Here is a 19,858-nt window from a genome sequence, read left to right on the forward strand (position 1 = left end):
GAAGAGGCGACGACACCATAGGGCGGCGCGGCCAGGGCCTGGGCCGCGCCGGCCTAGGGTCTGGGGGCCCAGTGCCCCCCCTCTGGTCCTTCCCGGGTGTTCTGGATGCTTCCGGTGAAAATAGGAACTTGGGCGTTGATTTCGTTCGATTCCGAGAATATTTCGTTACTAGGATTTCTGAAACCAAAAACAGCAGAAAACAGGAACTGACACTTCGGCATCTTGTTAATAGGTTAGTTCCAGAAAATGCACGAATATGACATAAAGTGTGCATAAAACATGTAGATATCATCAATAATGTGGCATGGAACACAAGAAATTATCGATACGTCGGAGACGTATCAAAGGGTAGTCTGCTTGGGAGGCCACGTCCTTGATCGGTGATGCTAGACCCACCACCGCCAACTCGACTGCTTCTTTTTCAGTCACCCGAGCCGAATAGCATCGGTTCCTAACGGTCCTGAAGCGCTGGACGTATTCTGACACTGTTTCTCCGCGCTTCTGACGTACTTGTGCTAAATCGGCAATGCCAGCCTCGGAAGCCTCTGAGTGATACTGCATGTGGAACTGCTCTTCCAACTACTTCCAAGTCTGGATTGAGTCTGGTGGCAGCGATGTGTACCACCCGAAAGCCGATCCTGTGAGGGACTGTGCGAAGAACCTCACACGCAGCTCATCTGATGCTTAGATCGTGCCCAGCTGTGCCAAATATCGGCTCACATGCTCGATGGAGCTGGAACCATCTGATCCATTAAACTTGGAGAAATCAGGGAGCCGATATTTGGGTGGTAGCGGGATCAACTCGTACTCGTTGGGGTACGGCTTGGAATAGCCGATTGTCCTTCTTTTCGGCACCATGCCAAACTGGTCTCTCGGGATGGTACTGATCTGATCCGCGGTGCTGGCTGCAGGAGTCGAACTCTGAAGATTCGCCGGAGTGGCATACTTAGCCAGCCATGCTTGCTTTTCCAGCTCTGAGCCAACTGCAGGAGCTGAGCTCTGGAGGTTTGTCGGAGTGGCATACTTAGCTAGCCACGTCTGCTTCTCAAGATCTGTTCCCGAAGTTCCTCCTGTTGTTCCAGAAGTCCCTGCTGTTGCAGTCTGGCTTGTGAGTACCAAGTTACTGCAGTCTGGCACGTATGTGCACGTGTATCCGTGAGGGATCTTCTTGAGCGCCTCATGCAAGAACTGGTAGTCACTAGGGTCACCACCGATCTTGTAGACGACGTATGCCAGTGAATTCGGCACTTCTGGTGCTGCCAACGCGAATGGCAGCGGCGGACGGGACTGGAGTGGCATCTCTCCTTGGTAAGTCCCGAGAGCTGGTCCTGACGGAGAGTACTGATGCCTGATACGTCTCCGACGTATCGATAATTTCTTATGTTCCATGCCACATTATTGATGTTATCTACATGTTTTATGCACACTTTATGTCATATTCGTGCATTTTCTGGAACTAACCTATTAACAAGATGCCGAAGTGCCGATTCTTTGTTTCTGCTGTTTTTGGTTTCAGAAATCCTAGTAACGAAATATTCTCGGAATTGGACGAAATCAACGCCCAGGGTCCTATTTTGCCACGAAGCTTCCAGAAGACCGAAGAGGAGACGAAGTGGGGCCACGAGGTGGCCAAACCCTAGGGCGGCGCGGCCTGGCCCTTGGCCGCGCGGCCCTATGGTGTGGGCCCCTCGTGCCGCCTCCTGACTTGCCCTTCTGCCTACTTAAAGCCTCCGTCGCGAAACCCCCAGTACCGAGAGCCACGATACGGAAAACCTTACTGAGACGCCGCCGCCGCCAATCCCATCTCGGGGGATTCAGGAGATCGCCTCCGGCACCCTGCCGGAGAGGGGATTCGTCTCCCGGAGGACTCTACGCCGCCATGGTCGCCTCCGGAGTGATGTGTGAGTAGTCTACCCCTGGACTATGGGTCCATAGCAGTAGCTAGATGGTTGTCTTCTCCTCATTGTGCTTCATTGTCGGATCTTGTGAGCTGCCTAACATGATCAAGATCATCTATCTGTAATTCTATATGTTGCGTTTGTTGGGATCCGATGAATAGAGAATACTTGTTATGTTGATTATCAAAGTTATGTCTATGTGTTGTTTATGATCTTGCATGCTCTCCGTTATTAGTAGATTCTCTGGCCAAGTTGATGCTAGTAACTCCAAGAGGGAGTATTTATGCTCGATAGTGGGTTCATGTCTCCGTGAATCTGGAGGAGTGACAAGAACCACTAAGGTGACGGATGTGCTGTTGCCACTACGGATAAAACATTGGTGCTATGTTCAAGGATGTAGTCACTGATCACATTACGCGCAATACTTAATGCAATTGTCTGTTGTTAGCAACTTAATACTGGAGGGGGTTCGGATGATAACCTGAAGGTGGACTTTTTAGGCATAGATGCATGCTGGATAGCGGTCTATGTACTTTGTTGTAATGCCCAATTAAATCTCACAATACTCATCATAATATGTATGTGCATGGTCATGCCCTATTTATTTGTCAATTGCCCAACTGTAATTTGTTCACCCAACATGCTGTTTATCTTATGGGAGAGACACCTCTAGTGAACTGTGGACCCCGGTCCAATCCTCTATACTGAAATACAATCTACTGCAATACTGTTCTACTATTTTCTGCAAACAATCATCATCCACACTATACATCTAATCCTTTGTTACAGCAAGCCGGTGAGATTGACAACCTCACTGTTTCGTTGGGGCAAAGTACTTTGGTTGTGTTGTGCAGGTTCCACGTTGGCGCCGGAATCTCTGGTGTTGCGCCGCACTACATCCCGCCGCCATCAACCTTCAACGTGCTTCTTGGCTCCTCCTGGTTCGATAAACCTTGGTTTCTTTCTGAGGGAAAACTTGCTGCTTTGCGCATCATACCTTCCTCTTGGGGTTCCCAACGAACGTGTGAGTTACACGCCATCACGCTCTTTTTCTGGCGCCGTTGCCGGGGAGATCAAGACACGCTGCAAGGGGAGTCTCCACTTCCCAATCTCTTTACTTTGTTTTTGTCTTGCTTTATTTTATTTACTACTTTGTTTGCTGCACTAAATCAAAATACAAAAAAATTAGTTGCTAGTTTTACTTTATTTGCTATCTTGTTTGCTATATCAAAAACCCAAAAAAATTAGTTACTTGCATTTACTTTATCTAGTTTGCTTTATTTACTACTGCTAAAATGGCTACCCCTGAAAATACTAAGTTGTGTGACTTCACAACCACAAATAATAATGATTTCTTATGCACACCTATTGCTCCACCTGCTACTACAGCAGAATTCTTTGAAATTAAACCTGCTTTACTGAATCTTGTTATGCGAGAGCAATTTTCTGGTGTTAGTTCTGATGATGCTGCTGCCCATCTCAATAATTTTGTTGAACTATGTGAAATGCAAAAGTATAAGGATGTAGATGGTGATATTATAAAATTAAAATTTTTTCCTTTCTCATTAAGAGGAAGAGCTAAAGATTGGTTGCTATCTCTGCCTAAGAATAGTATTGATTCATGGACTAAATGCAAGGATGCTTTTATTGGTAGATATTATCCCCCTGCTAAAATTATATCTTTGAGGAGTAGCATAATGAATTTTAAACAATTAGATACTGAACATGTTGCTCAAGCTTGGGAAAGAATGAAATCTCTGGTTAAAAATTGCCCAACCCATGGACTGACTACTTGGATGATCATCCAAACCTTTTATGCAGGACTGAATTTTTCTTCGCGGAACCTATTGGATTCAGCTGCTGGAGGTACCTTTATGTCCATCACTCTTGGTGAAGCAACAAAGTTTCTTGATAATATGATGATCAACTACTCTGAATGGCACACAGAAAGAGTTCCACAAGGTAAGAAGGTAAATTCTGTCGAAGAAACCTCTTCCTTGAGTGATAAGATTGATGCTATCATGTCTATGCTTGTGAATGATAGGACTAATGTTGATCCTAATAATGTTCCGTTAGCTTCATTGGTTGCACAAGAAGAACATGTTGATGTAAACTTCATTAAAAATAATAATTTCAACAACAATGCTTATCGGAACAATTCTAGTAATAATTATAGGCCATATCCTTATAATAATGGTAACGGTTATGCTAATTCTTATGGGAATTCTTACAATAATAATAGGTACACACCCCCTGGACTTGAAGCTATGCTTAAAGAATTTATTAGTACACAAACTGCCTTTAACAAATCTGTTGAAGAAAAGCTTGGGAAAATTGATATACTTGCTTCTAAAGTCGATAGTCTTGCTGCTGATGTTGATCTTTTGAAATCGAAAGTTATGCCTAGTAGGGATATTGAAAATAAAATTGTTACTATAGCAAATGCCATCCAAGTTAGAATTAATGAGAATATAAGATTAATGGCTGAACTGCGTGCTAGGTGGGATAGAGAAGAAAATGAAAAACTAGCTAAAGAGAAGAATGTAGCTAAAGTTTGGACTATTACCACCACTAGTAATGCTAATGCTACACATGTTGCTGCACCTCCTACTATTAATAATAAAAGAATTGGTGTTAGCAATGTTTCCACTTCTAATGCAAAGCGCGAGAAACTGCCTGAAATTGCTAAAAGCTGAAATCGCTCGTGATAAAGCTGCTGAAATTTTTTCCAACATTGGGGATGATGATCCCATTGATTTAGATTATAATGGTTTGAATTTTGATGATTGCCACATCTCTGAAGTTATAAAGTTCTTGCAAAAACTTGCTAAAAGTCCTAATGCTAGTGCTATAAATTTGGCTTTCACGCAACATATTACAAATGCTCTCATAAAAGCTAGAGAAGAGAAACTAGAGCGCGAAGCTTCTATTCCTAAAAAGCTAGAGGATGGTTGGGAGCCCATCATTAAGATGAAGGTTAAAGACTTTGATTGTAATGCTTTATGTGATCTTGGTGCAAGTATTTCTGTTATGCCTAAGAAAATTTATAATATGCTTGACTTGCCACCGCTGAAAAATTGTTATTTGGATGTTAATCTTGCTGATCATTCTACAAAGAAACCTTTGGGGAAAGTTGATAATGTTCGCATTACCGTTAACCATAACCTTGTCCCCGTTGATTTTGTTGTCTTGGATATTGAATGCAATGCATCTTGTCCCATTATATTGGGAAGACCTTTTCTTCGAACTGTTGGTGCTATCATTGATATGAAGGAAGGTAATATAAAATATCAATTTCCTCTCAAGAAAGGTATGGAACACTTCCCTAGAAAGAGAATGAAGTTACCTTTTGATTCTATTATTAGAACAAATTATGATGTTGACACTTCGTCTCTTGATAATACTTGATACACACTTTCTGCGCCTAGCTGAAAGGCGTTAAAGAAAAGCGCTTATGGGAGACAACCCATGTTTTTACCTACAGTATTTTGTTTTTATTTTGTGTCTTGGAAGTTGTTTACTACTGTAGCAACCTCTCCTTATCTTAGTTTAGTGTTTTGTTGTGCCAAGTAAAGTCTTTGATAGTAAAGTTCATACTAGATTTGGATTACTGCGCAGTTTCAGATTTCTTTGCTGTCACGAATTCCGACCTGCCTCTCTGTAGGTAGCTCAGAAAAATATGCCAATTTACGTGCGTGATCCTCAGATATGTACGCAACTTTCATTCAATTTGGGCATTTTCATTTGAGCAAGTCTGGTGCCATTTTAAAATTCGTCAATACGAACTGTTCTGTTTTGACAGATTCTGCCTTTTATTTCGCATTGCCTCTTTTGCTATGTTGGATGAATTTCTTTGATCCATTAATGTCCAGTAGCTTTATGCAATGTCCAGAAGTGTTAAGAATGATTATGTCACCTCTAAACATGTTAATTTTTATTGTGCACTAACTCTCTAATGAGTTGTTCTAAGTTTGGTGTGGAGGAAGTTTTCAAGGATCAAGAGAGGAGTATGATGCAACATGATCAAGGAGAGTGAAAGCTCTAAGCTTGGGGATGCCCCGGTGGTTCACCCCTGCATATATCAAGAAGACTCAAGCGTCTAAGCTTGGGGATGCCCAAGGCATCCCCTTCTTCATCGACAACATTATCAGGTTCCTCCCCTGAAACTATATTTTTATTCCATCACATCTTATGTGCTTTGCTTGGAGCGTCGGTTTGTTTTTGTTTTTGTTTTGTTTCAATAAAATGGATCCTAGCATTCACTTTGTGGGAGAGAGACACGCTCCGCTGTAGCATATGGACAAGTATGTCCTCAGGCTCTACTCATAGTATTCATGGCGAAGTTTCTTCTTCGTTAAATTGTTATATGGTTGGAATTGGAAAATGATACATGTAGTAAATTGCTATAAATGTCTTGGGTAAATGTGATACTTGGCAATTGTTGTGCTCATGTTTAAGCTCTTGCATCATATGCTTTGCACCCATTAATGAAGAAATACATAGAGCTTGCTTAAATTTGGTTTGCATATTTGGTCTCTCTAAGGTCTAGATAATTTCTAGTATTGAGTTTTGAACAACAAGGAAGACGGTGTAGATTCTTATAATGTTTACAATGTGTCTTTTATGTGAGTTTTGCTGCACCGTTCATCCTTGTGTTTGTTTCAAATAAGCCTTGCTAGCCTAAACCTTGTATCGAGAGGGAATACTTCTCATGCATCCAAAATCCTTGAGCCAACCACTATGCCATTTGTGTCCACCATACCTACCTACTACATGGTATTTCTCCGCCATTCCAAAGTAAATTGCTTGAGTGCTACCTTTAAAATTCCATCATTCACCTTACAATATATAGCTCATGGGACAAATAGCTTAAAAACTATTGTGGTATTGAATATGTACTTATGCACTTTATCTCTTATTAAGTTGCTTGTTGTGCGATAACCATGTTTCTGGGGACGCCATCAACTATTCTTTGTTGAATATCATGTGAGTTGCTATGCATGTTCGTCTTGTCTGAAGTAAGAGAGATCTACCACCTTATGGTTAAGCATGCATATTGTTAGAGAAGAACATTGGGCCGCTAACTAAAGCCATGATCCATGGTGGAAGTTTCAGTTTTGGACATATATCCTCAATCTCATATCAGAAAATTACTAATTGTTGTTACATGCTTATGCATAAAAGAGGAGTCCATTATCTGTTGTCTATGTTGTCCCGGTATGGATGTCTAAGTTGAGAATAATCAATAGCGAGAAATCCAATGCGAGCTTTCTCCTTAGACCTTTGTACAGGCGGCATGGAGGTACCCCATTGTGACACTTGGTTAAAACATGTGTATTGTGATGATCCGGTAGTCCAAGCTAATTAGGACAAGGTGCGGGCACTATTAGTATACTATGCATGAGGCTTGCAACTTGTAAGATATAATTTGCATGATACATATGCTTTATTACTACCGTTGACAAAATTGTTTCATGTTTTCAAAATCAAAGCTCTAGCACAAATATAGCAATCGATGCTTTTCCTCTATGGAGGACCATTCTTCTACTTTCATTGTTGAGTCAGTTCACCTATTTCTCTCCACCTCAAAAAGCAAACACTTGTGTGAACTGTGCATTGATTCCTACATACTTGCACATTGCACTTATTATATTACTCTATGTTGACAATATCCATGAGATATACATGTTACAAGTTGAAAGCAACCGCTGAAACTTAATCTTCCTTTGTGTTGCTTCAATGCCTTTACTTTGAATTATTGCTTTATGAGTTAACTCTTATGCAAGACTTATTGATGCTTGTCTTGAAGTACTATTCATGAAAAGTCTTTGCTTTATGATTCACTTGTTTACTCATGTCATATACATTGTTTTGATCGCTGCATTCACTACATATGCTTTACAAATAGTATGATCAAGGTTATGATGGCATGTCACTCCAGAAATTATCTTTGTTATCGTTTTACCTGCTCGGGACGAGCAGAACTAAGCTTGGGGATGCTGATACGTCTCCGACGTATCGATAATTTCTTATGTTTCATGCCACATTATTGATGTTATCTACATGTTTTATGCACACTTTATGTCATATTCGTGCATTTTCTGGAACTAACCTATTAACAAGATGCCGAAGTGCGATTCTTTGTCTGCTGTTTTTGGTTTCAGAAATCCTAGTAACGAAATATTCTCGGAATTGGACGAAATCAACGCCCAGGGTCCTATTTTACCATGAAGCTTCCAGAAGACCGAAGAGGAGACGAAGTGGGGCCACGAGGTGGCCAAACCCTAGGGCGGCGCGGCCTGGCCCTTGGCCGCGCGGCCCTATGGTGTGGGCCCCTCGTGCCGCCTCCTGACTTGCCCTTCCGCCTACTTAAAGCCTCCGTCGCGAAACCCCCAGTACCGAGAGCCACGATACGGAAAACCTTACTGAGACGCCGCCGCCGCCAATCCCATCTCGGGGATTCAGAGATCGCCTCCGCACCCTGCCGGAGAGGGGATTCATCTCCCGGAGGACTCTACGCCGCCATGGTCGCCTCCGGAGTGATGTGTGAGTAGTCTACCCCTGGACTATGGGTCCATAGCAGTAGCTAGATGGTTGTCTTCTCCTCATTGTGCTTCATTGTCGGATCTTGTGAGCTGCCTAACATGATCAAGATCATCTATCTGTAATTCTATATGTTGCGTTTGTTGGGATCCGATGAATAGAGAATACTTGTTATGTTGATTATCAAAGTTATGTCTATGTGTTGTTTATGATCTTGCATGCTCTCCGTTATTAGTAGATGCTCTGGCCAAGTTGATGCTAGTAACTCCAAGAGGGAGTATTTATGCTCGATAGTGGGTTCATGTCTCCGTGAATCTGGAGGAGTGACAAGAACCACTAAGGTTACAGATGTGCTGTTGCCACTAGGGATAAAACATTGGTGCTATGTTCAAGGATGTAGTCACTGATTACATTACGCGCAATACTTAATGCAATTGTCTGTTGTTAGCAACTTAATACTGGAGGGGGTTCGGATGATAACCTGAAGGTGGACTTTTTAGGCATAGATGCATGCTGGATAGCGGTCTATGTACTTTGTCGTAATGCCCAATTAAATCTCACAATACTCATCATAATATGTATGTGCATGGTCATGCCCTCTTTATTTGTCAATTGCCCAACTGTAATTTGTTCACCCAACATGCTGTTTATCTTATGGGAGAGACACCTCTAGTGAACTGTGGACCCCGGTCCAATCCTCTATACTGAAATACAATCATCGTAACATCTTGTTCTCTTGTTTTCTGCAAACAATCATCATCCACACTATACATCTAATCCTTTGTTACAGCAAGCCGGTGAGATTGACAACCTCACTGTTTCGTTGGGGCAAAGTACTTTGGTTGTGTTGTGCAGGTTCCACGTTGGCGCCGGAATCTCTGGTGTTGCGCCGCACTACATCCCGCCGCCATCAACCTTCAACGTGCTTCTTGGCTCCTCCTGGTTCGATAAACCTTGGTTTCTTTCTGAGGGAAAACTTGCTGTTGTGCGCATCATACCTTCCTCTTGGGGTTCCCAACGAACGTGTGAGTTACACGCCATCAATGCCTCATGATTACCTGGATTACCCGAAGAGCGACACGCTCCAAAGTGTTCACCAGGCTCTCAGAATGGCGGTGCAGCGAGTGAGCTACCATGAAGTTAATCTCCTGGCGCAGGGACCTGGTGCGTTCTTCTGACGGGGCGGACATGTCCACTCCATCGAGCGCGCCTTCAGGTGAGAACCCTTTCCACCTGATGCCATGTGAGCGGGTTCTGTGAAAAGAGCCGATGAGGTCGGCTTCGAGGATTGCTTTGACCTCGTCATACTTCTTCTTGAGCTCCTCGGTCAGATCCTCGTACGTGACTGGAGTGCCTTCCGCCATCTCAGATGTAGATGGCGATGCGGTTGATGTCGCAGATCGTCCCACCGGGCGTGCCAGAATGTGTTGCGGTCAGAAACCCACCGGCGAGCAGCGACGGGCAACACAAAGAGAGCCGGAGGCTCCCAGATCGCGGCTGGCCCTGGTCCCTCCGAGCGACGGCCCGCAAAGACTCGGCACGCACGTCCGATGCTGGTGCAAGGGCGTGCCACCTGACCTATACCTGGTCAGGAAGGTGATGGATGTGCCTCGCTTAGTTTCCTGCATGGCATACACGTAAACATTAAATACGAGCCTCGATCGGCTCTCAGGTTGTCCTGTGAATCGGCTCAAAGAGCCGATCCACCCACGATCCGTACGAGGTGTACGAATATATGGTGGTCCTGCTTGATCAAAATAAAGCTAAAACGAGCTACTACGATCTAGGGTTTTCACCACATAATCGGAACATCCTACTCGTGATTGAGCCTGGCGGCCACGCACGGTGATCGTAAACCGACCCTAGACAAGTCCTAAAAACCAACACGAGGTTGATCCCCGGAATATCCTGTCTAGGGCTAGCAAACTACACCCTACGTGCCACTGGATCCTTCAACCCGTTTGTAAGGCCTAACTATGCAGATATTAAACTAATCCTTGAAGAACAAGGAGCAACCATAACGGATCGGATCTACTAAATAATGATCAAGCGGGGTGCCGCCCTTACACCTAAGATAGGTGTAAGGGCGGCTAGACGTATAAGGGTTGCACGACGACGGCATATGATACGATGAACAATGCTAACCCTAACACGTCTAAGATAACTACGTTGCTCGCCATCAAAAAGGCTTCAGTACGAGCAACGCATGAACATCGGATAAACGTGTACTGCCTAGATCGCAAGATGCGATCTAGGCAGCATGATGCTTACCCGGAAGAAACCCTCGAGACAAGGGAGTTGGCGATGCGCCTAGATTGGTTTGTGGTGAACGTGATTGTTGTTTATTTCATAAACCCTAGATACATATTTATAGTCCGTAGACTTTCTAACGTGGGAATAATCCCAACCGGGCACGAGCCAAACTCTATCTAATCGACACGTATCCTACCATTTTACAGATACACGGGCAAACTAGCCCAAACTTTGCATATAAGGCCGATTCATGTATCCCTTCCATGTATATTCTTCAAGCCCATCTTTAATCGCGGCCCACCTCTGATCCGATCAAATTCTGGTGATAACACTCTCTCCATCTCAAGAAGCAAACACCTGTGTGAACTGTGCATTGATTCCTACATATTTGCATATTGCACTTGTTATATTACTCTATGCTGACAATATCCATGAGATATACATGTTATGAGTTGAAAGCAACCGCTGAAACTTAATCTTCCTTTGTGTTGCTTCAATGCCTCTACTTTGAATTATTGCTTTATGAGTTAACTCCTATGCAAGACTTATTGATGCTTGTCTTTAAGTGCTATGCATGAAAAGTCTTTGCTTTATGATTCATTTGTTTACTCATGTCATTACCATTGTTTTGATCGCTGCATTCATTACATATGCTTACAATAGTATGATCAAGGTTATGATGGCATGTCACTCCAGAAATTATCTGTGTTATCGTTTACCTGCTCGGGACGAGCAGGAACTAAGCTTGGGGATGCTGATACGTCTCCGACGTATCGATAATTTCTTGTGTTGCATGCCACATTATTGATGATATCTACATGTTTTATACACACTTTATGTCATTATCATGCGTTTTCCGGAACTAACCTATTGACGAGATGCCGAAGGGCCAGTTCCTGTTTTCTGCTGTTTTTGGTTTCAGAAATCCTAGTAACGAAATATTCTCGGAATTGGACGAAATCAACGCCCAGGTTCCTATTTTGCCCGGAAGCATCCAGAACACCCGAGAACCGCCAGAGAGGGGGCACAGGCCCACCAGACACTAGGCTGGCGTGGCCCAGGCCCTGGCCGCGCCGCCTTATGGTGTCATCGCCTCGTTGACCTCCCGACTCCGCCTCTTCGCCTATATAAAGGTCCCTGACCTAAAACTTCGATACGAAAAAAGCCACGGTACGAGAAACCTTCCAGAGCCGCCGCCATCGCGAAGCCAAGATCTGGGGGACAAGAGTCTCTGTTCCGGCACGCCGCCGGGACGGGGAAGTGCCCCCGGAAGGCTTCTCCATCGACATCATCGCCATCTTCATCAACGCTGCTGTCTCCCATGAGGAGGGAGTAGTTCTCCATCAAGGCTCGGGGCTGTACCGGTAGCTATGTGGTTAATCTCTCTCCTATGTACTTCAATACAATAATATCATGAGTTGCCTTACATGATTGAGATTCATATGATGATGCTTGTAATCTAGATGTCGTTATGCTAGTCAAGTGAGTTTTACTTATGTGATCTCCGGAGACTCCTTGTCCCACGTGGGTAAAGGTGACAGTGTGTGCACCGTGTGGGTCTCTTAGGCTATATTTCACAGAATACTTATTCACTGTTATGAATGGCATAGTGAAGTGCTTATTTATATCTCTTTATGATTGCAATGTGTTTTGTATCACTACTATTCTATGTGCTACTCTAGTGATGTTATTAAAGTAGTTTTATTCCTCCTGCACGGTGTAATGGTGACAGTGTGTGCATCCGTGTTAGTACTTGGCGTAGACTATGATTGTGATCTCTTGTAGATTGCGAAGTTAACTATTGCTATGATAGTATTGATGTGATCTATGCCTCCTTTCTTAGCATGAAGGTGACAGTGTGCATGCTATGTTAGTACTTGGTTTAGTCGTGTTGATCTTTCATGCACTCTAAGGTTATTTAAATATGAACATTGAATTGTGGAGCTTGTTAACTCCGGCGTTGAGGGTTCGTGTAATCCTACGCAATGGTGTTCATCATCCAACAAGAGTGTAGAGTATGCATTTATCTATTCTGTTATGTGATCAATGTTGAGAGTGTCCACTAGTGAAAGTATGATCCCTAGGCCTTGTTCCTAAATACTGCTATCGCTGCTTGTTTACCGTTTGTTTCTTTGCGTTACTGCTGCGTTACTACTGCTTGTTTACTGTCCTGGGCAAAGCACTTTTCTGGTGCCGTTGCTACTATTTATTCATACCACCTGTATTTCACTATCTCTTCGCCGAACTAGTGCACCTATTTGGTGTGTTGGGGACACAAGAGACTTCTTGCTTTGTGGTTGCAGGGTTGCATGAGAGGGATATCTTTGACCTCTTCCTCCCTGAGTTCGATAAACCTTGGGTGATCCACTTAAGGGAAAACTTGCTGCTGTTCTACAAACCTCTGCTCTTGGAGGCCCAACACTGTCTACAGGAAAAGGAGGGGGCGTAGACATCAAGGCGCCGTCTAGGGCCGGCGGTAGCTAGTGAGTGCTGCCTGTTTGGAGGGATCTGTGGGCTACAGCTGCAGCTGGTAGGGTTGCTGGGCTGGGGCGCCCCGCCCTTGCTCGTCTCCCCTGCACCTCCGTGTTCGTTGGCTTCCCCCAAGCTTTCCATTTTTCTCTCGGCTGTTCCTGTCGAAGCTGTTGTTGCATATGCGTGCTCGTCGCTGCGAGAAGGCCTGCAAGATCGAGCCTCCTGTGACTGTCTCTTGGACAACAATTCTCCTTGTTCAAGGGTGAACAGACCCTTGTCTGTCGGTGCGACGCCCTTCGATCCAGGGCGAGAGGGTAGGGGCCCTCTGCAGCAAGGGAGGAGATTTGTGCGCTGCCGAAGTTTCCTTGGTGCTGATCCTCTGGAGGTGTGATCAAGGTCGATTGGCTGGTCTGTGCTGCTGTGTGCTTCTTCCTCGACACCGAGCGTGAAGGTCCTCGCCGTTTCAAGCAGGGCTTGTTGCATATCTGTGTTTGCTTGTGCTGTGTGTGGTGTTGTAAGCTGTTATCAACATCCTTATACCTTTGGCCGTATGGCTTTATTAATTTAAAGCCGGGCATTTATGCCTTCCGTTTAAAAACCTTCCAGAGACGAGGATGATGTGGCATCACCGACGGACGTGAGGAAGAGAACTTAGCAGGCTTAGGGTGGGGTGGGGTGCAGGTGCAGGAGCTCGCCGACAGTACGATCTTAGGGTTTGGGTGCGGGGGTGCAGTGAGCCAGTTGGAGATGGTTGTGTGTGTGTGGAAGGAGGGTTAGAGGGAGACCGAGGCAGCGAGGCGACACATTACGGTTTTAAAGAAGGAGAGCGCTGTTGAATTCACAGTTTTGAGGAAGGAGAACGCGGCGTGGTCGGCGATGGCCAATTGACAAGCGGTAACCATATCAATGCCCATAATAATGGACTTGAGTTTTGAGGAAGGAGAACGCTGGTGAATTCAAAAAAAGTAGGTCAAGGGTGAAAATCGTCGAGATTGTATTATCAGAAAACTAGGGTTACAGGTGTATCACGGGTTGTGAATCTAGTCCCTCCTCGGTGGCTCCTCCTAGCCCTTATATAGTAGGCTAGGTCACAAAGTCCACCTTGAGGTTGATTACATTGTCTATGTTGATTTATCCGGTATGATCGAGCCTAGCCTTACTATTTTACATAGTAACTGGGCTTCGCCTACGTGTAGTTTTCTTCATGGGCTTCGCCTATTATGTCCTAGACTCAGTACCGGGGATGGTAATGCTGAGTACCCAATATGGCGTATCCATGTCGGGGGACTGGATCAGAGAAGAAGATGAGAGGAAGAACAAGAATATGGGGGGCCTCGAGGCGTTGCTGCATGCGTAGTGGTGCTTACCAACGATGAACACGTCAAATAGGAGACCCAATCTTTACATTGAAAACAGAGAGTCCAAAAGCATGGCCCCACGAAACAAGAATAAGCCCATTGTGTTTGCTCAAGATAGACGATAAGGGCATCTCCAACGGCTTCATCCAACTGGTCTTGCCCTGTCCGAAACAGTCCGCTCGAACAGACGGACATGCCGCGCATGCTCTAGCAGCACGACCTAAACGGACCGACTGGGACGGGCCGACCCAACCGTTCACTAAATTTGGGTCACGGATGCGTCAGGCCGAATGACGCGTACGTCCCCCTTGGACCTCCAGCAAGTGGCTAGCATGTGCTCATGCGTCCTCCCCTTGCCATCCTAGGCCCTCCCAAACTGGCTAGCGCAGACCGAATGGGTCACATTGCTGGAGGCACTAGTTTAGCAGGCCGAACCACAACCAAATTTCTATTCGTGACGTGACCCGAACATACAAAATTGGACCGAATGGGTCGCCGTTTTGGGTCGCGCCGCTGGACATGCCCTAAGAAGAAGCCCACAACACAACCATCTGGGCCCTAGATTTTGGGGTCCACCGGCAGGTTGAGGACCCACTACCAGGCTTCTCTCTCTTCTGGTGACCGACGAACGGCCCGGATACGTCGTCTTCCACATCGCACCGGCCCGAGCCTCCTCCCCTTCTCCAGCGTCCGATCTCCCATTCCCCACCTCTCCTCACCGCACCAACCACCGTCTCCTCCTCCTTCCTTCTCTCCCCTCCACTCCCGCCCCCCTCCCGCGCGCGCGCGCGTTCGTTTTTATAAGGTTCGTCCGATCCCTCTCCTCTTTCCCCTCTCCCCTCGATCGCGCGCCGAATTTCTGACAGCTGATTTGTTTCGCGATGGATCTAGGGTTTCGGGCCGCCGGATGGCCGACGAGGACAGCGGGAGCCCGCCGAGGGGCGGCGGCGGGGGCGGGGTCAGGGAGCAGGACAGGTTCCTCCCCATCGCCAACATCAGCCGCATCATGAAGAAGGCCGTGCCCGCCAACGGCAAGATCGCCAAGGACGCCAAGGAGACGCTCCAGGAGTGCGTCTCCGAGTTCATCTCCTTCGTCACCAGCGAGTGAGTTCCAGTTTCAGCCCCTGCTGCTGCTCCTCGCTAGCTAGCTAGCGTCACCCCTTGGCTTTGTTCTGTTTTTTGGGTTCGACTTGTAATTTTCGCTGGCGGTGCAGGGCGAGTGACAAGTGCCAGAAGGAGAAGCGGAAGACCATCAACGGGGACGACCTGCTCTGGGCCATGGCCACGCTCGGCTTCGAGGAGTACGTGGACCCCCTCAAGATCTACCTGCAAAAGTACAGAGATGTATGTAGTAATCATGCCTCTTGCTCCGCTCTTCTTCTTAGTACACATGCGCATAATTTGCTTGCTTTGTATATATCCCATCTCACCTTGCTTCTCTGTCTTCTTCCTTGCAATCTTCCGGACGGTCGTGGTGATTGCAGATGGAGGTATGTTATACTCTAACCCGTTATTATGATTTCACTCAACTGTTCTACATCAATGCGAAACAAACAAAAAATTAGGTTCCTCTTAGTCCTAGTTTAACCATAAGCTTAGCCTAAAAACGAAAGCAACCTGATTACATTCATTGAGCTATGCCCTATGCCTATAATCAGTTATACTTTGCACTTGATGGAAACTGCGCATATTCCTCACATGAACACTTGAATCATACTTGCATTCTTTCCAGTTTCATATACGGGAAAGAAACATAACTGGATTCATGAAAATCACTCCAGTTTCCAACTAATACACTGTACTTTTCAGTTGTGAATATTAACCAAACTTCTTTGTCTATTACTTTCCTGTAGGGTGATAGTAAATTGACATCGAAATCTGGTGATGGATCCGTAAAGAAAGATACGATGGGTGCCCATGGCGCCACTAGCTCAAGTGCCCAAGGGGTTGGTATTTCTAGCTTGTGTTGCTTTAAACCTAGTGATGCTTGAAACTGACTTGTTCATGTTCCATTTAGATGGTCCCGCATGGAGCTTACGCCCAAGGGGTGGGTTATATGCAACCTCAGGTAACTTAGCACAGTATCACTTGCCACTACAACTCTATAGTTTGCTTTTGAAGCTAAGTGCGATACAATTCTGCAATGCAATCGCCAAATTATCACCTTATGTAGCTGACACTTTTCCCCTTTACACTCCCCAGTACCATAATGGGGACACCTAACTCTGAAGACTGGCAATTTTCGACAATGGGTATTGCCCCATGAGGTATTTTCTTTTACTGATATAAGCATGTCATATGTGACGCAAATTTCAAACAGTATTAGACAGCCCTAACTTAGTACCCATTCTCTTTTTTTAATTGGTTTCTGTTACCTTCTTTCATGAATCTTCTGCTCTTTTAACAAGTTAATTACAGTATGTATCTGTTAGCTCTATGAAAGAAGATTCTCTTCATATTCTGCATACTCAATGCGTTTTTTCTTATGTAAATTTCATATTTTGTACAGTCCATCACATAACTTTGGATTTAGGCATAGGTATCTCAAATATCCAGATTTAACTGTTAAGTGCAACCATACTACTCCCTCCAGTTCAAAATAATTGCCCCAAAATGAATGTATCTACACACTAAAACATGTCTAGATACATCCATTTTTAGGCAATTATTTTGAACCGGAGGCAGTATGAAACATGGCCCAATTGTCAGCTCCTTGGTTGTTGTGGGTTGATACCTACCTATTGGGGATTCCACCAAGCCTAAGGAAGGGGCTGTTGTGGGTTGACAGGTGGGCCCGGTTCTTCAGTATGGTTACATGTAATTGTTAAACCTTAAATTTGGAGTTCTACGATAGGAGGGCTTGATAAATCTGCAACTATGTGAAATGCTATTTGTAATAGTTTACACAAATTGCATTCTGCATTGGCTATACTTTCTTTCTTCTGATACAACGTTGTTTTGCTGCAGTGGTTATCTATCTGTTAAGGAAGCCGCCTCCACCTTAGGTTCATGATCATTGGCTGAAAACTAAGGCATCTGAAAGGGTGTTTAGCAGTTGGTTGTGATGGCTGGCCTCCAAGATGTAAATTGCTTCCGTGAGAATAGATTCACCTATGGTTTAGTGCTTGTTTTTATCTGTATATTCAGAATAATTCAGCCATTGGTAGTTTGGCAATCTTTTTTGTTTTCAGATATTTGTATTAGGAAAGCATAAATCTATGGCAACTGGTCATTAACTTATTGTTCGCGGTGTTCATGCCGGCTGCCCCGTTACGGAAGTCTCCTAGACAGGCACGCGGCCGTCTGGCCTGTGCTCAAGATTTCTAATGCGATGCAACATGCAGGCCAACTATAAACCTGCTCTGCCATCAGTGGCAAGGGAACTGATCGCGTCCCTCCAAATCAACTTAGGGCGCATTCTCCTTTTTTGCATTAGTGGAGAAGAAAATTGGTCCTTCCCGCGTTTTTGCATGGTACGGGTTTTAAAGCACCCCTCGGATAGGCCCTAGAAGAACGCCCGAAATGGCAGTTTCTTGAGGCTAGGCTCTGGCGATGCAAATTCCCATCTCCGCTGATGCAAACTTTGGCCCCGCAATGCAAAAGGTCAAACGTTCACAAAACGTGTGTTTTCAGGAGCTTTTTTAATCTATCTCCTTAATCCACTCCATGACTCCATGGGAAGAGCTCTTAGACGATGGCCACAGGCTCCGCGACGGCCATGGCACGGCCACAGACTCCGCGATGGCCATGCCACGGCCATAGCGAGGAGCTTCGCCATGGGCGTGCGTCGACGAGAGCTAGCAGCAGCCGCCTCTCCTCGCGCCGCTCCCGCCCAACCCAGCCCCCGACCGCGCCGGCCGCCCCCCTCGCCGGCCTGGCCTGGTCGTGCTTGCCATGGCCGCGGCTGGCCCGACCCGGGCAGCGCGCGCCGCGCCGGCCTGCCCCGCCCCTCCTCGCCCTCGGCCACGCGCTCCCTCGTCGCGCCAGCCTACCCCGCCCCTCCGGCCGCGCGCGCGCCCGCCCCGCCGCCCGCTCGCGCCGCGCCGGCCGCACCCGAGCCGCCCGCCGCTCGGCCGTGGTGCCCTGCCCCGCGCTCGAGCCGGCCTGCCGCGCCAGGCCACTCCATGGTGTGCATGGCCGCACCCGCGCCGGCCGCGGCGCCCTGCCCTGCGCCGAGCCGCCCGTCGCGCTCAGCCGCGCGTGCCTCGCCGGCTGCGGCGCTCCGCCGCGTGCCCACCTGCATGCGCAGCCCGGCCTCGCCGTGCCGTCACTAGCCCCGCGCTCGACCTCGTCCCATGCTGGCCTCATCCTTGTCGGGGTTGTGGAGTTGAGTTGATGATGAGTTTGTCTAGTTTGGACTTTATTAGGTGGTAAGTAGACGATTAGCAGATATTAGACAGTACTACACACACTAATACAGAGCAACCAAACGTCTGTAAGTTATATCCGCTCAGATTTGTAGTCTAATACAGAGCAACCAAACAAAATGCATTTGACTCTCTAACGGTGCGATGCAGGCTAACAAACAACACACATTTTTTGCACCGAAGCTCGTCCGGAACGAGATGTGGATTTCTTCCCACTGGCGGAGTGGTGCAGGAATTGATTGCAGCGCCCTTAATTACCATATTAATGTCGCAGAAATAGCTAGTGGAACAAGGGTGTAGGCACACCTGTTTATTTAAAACTTTAAAAATGCTATCAAAAAGTTTCAGAAAAATCAAAACAAATTTCTGCATGATCCTTCTTCAGCGTCGGCCTCTCTCCTGTTGCTTCTATTGTTGCAGAGGAGGGCTAGGAGCATGTGGTTCGGGAGCGCCGCTTCCAATGTAACATCACTTTGACCTCAGCTTTACTGTCTCAGTTTGCGCTGCTGCGCACATAACTTCTTCAGCTTGTCGCTGACCAGTGACCACATCGGGGAGGTGGCTCATCCACTGCGTGAAGAGGCATCAAAATTCAATCTTTTATTGGTGCTCGCCACCGAGTCCGTGGAGCGTGCGGACTTGTTTGCTTCTTGCGAGGCCTCTAAGCAGGAGCAGTCTGTGGTTGTTGATGATGTTGCGGTCGTTGTGATGGCCCATGGCGAGACGGATGTGGTTGGGGAGGAATGCTTCTTTGATTGTTTCTCCCCTCGGGCCTCCCCGTCGCCGCAGCCTAATGTGCCAATTGCCTCTGAGTGCGAGGGCATCGATGAGATCATGCCTTATCATGCCCGACCTAAAGGAGAAGTGTGAGATCCCCTTCCATCCTCTATCGATGGTTCATCTGCAGATGGACTCGTGAAAGATCGAGATGTCGCCTAGAGGGGGGGGGGGGGGGTGAATAGGCAAT

The 19,858-nt window shown here is 46.3% G+C and overlaps 1 protein-coding gene across 1 annotated transcript; it reads left to right on the forward strand.

The window, feature by feature from the left end:
- Window positions 1-15,171: 15,171 nt before the first annotated feature.
- LOC127344681 (nuclear transcription factor Y subunit B-2) lies at window positions 15,172-17,764 on the forward strand. The gene is made up of 8 exons (XM_051371016.2): window positions 15,172-15,329; window positions 15,416-15,628; window positions 15,739-15,868; window positions 16,009-16,014; window positions 16,378-16,470; window positions 16,542-16,592; window positions 16,727-16,791; window positions 17,492-17,764. The coding sequence occupies exons 2-7, from the start codon at window positions 15,432-15,434 to the stop codon at window positions 16,745-16,747; spliced, it is 498 nt and encodes a 165-aa protein (XP_051226976.1). The 5' UTR covers window positions 15,172-15,329; window positions 15,416-15,431; the 3' UTR covers window positions 16,748-16,791; window positions 17,492-17,764.
- The last annotated feature ends 2,094 nt before the right edge of the window (window positions 17,765-19,858 follow it).

The sequence above is a fragment of the Lolium perenne genome, chromosome 3, assembly GCF_019359855.2.
Source record: "Lolium perenne isolate Kyuss_39 chromosome 3, Kyuss_2.0, whole genome shotgun sequence".
Lineage (NCBI taxonomy): Eukaryota > Viridiplantae > Streptophyta > Magnoliopsida > Poales > Poaceae > Lolium > Lolium perenne.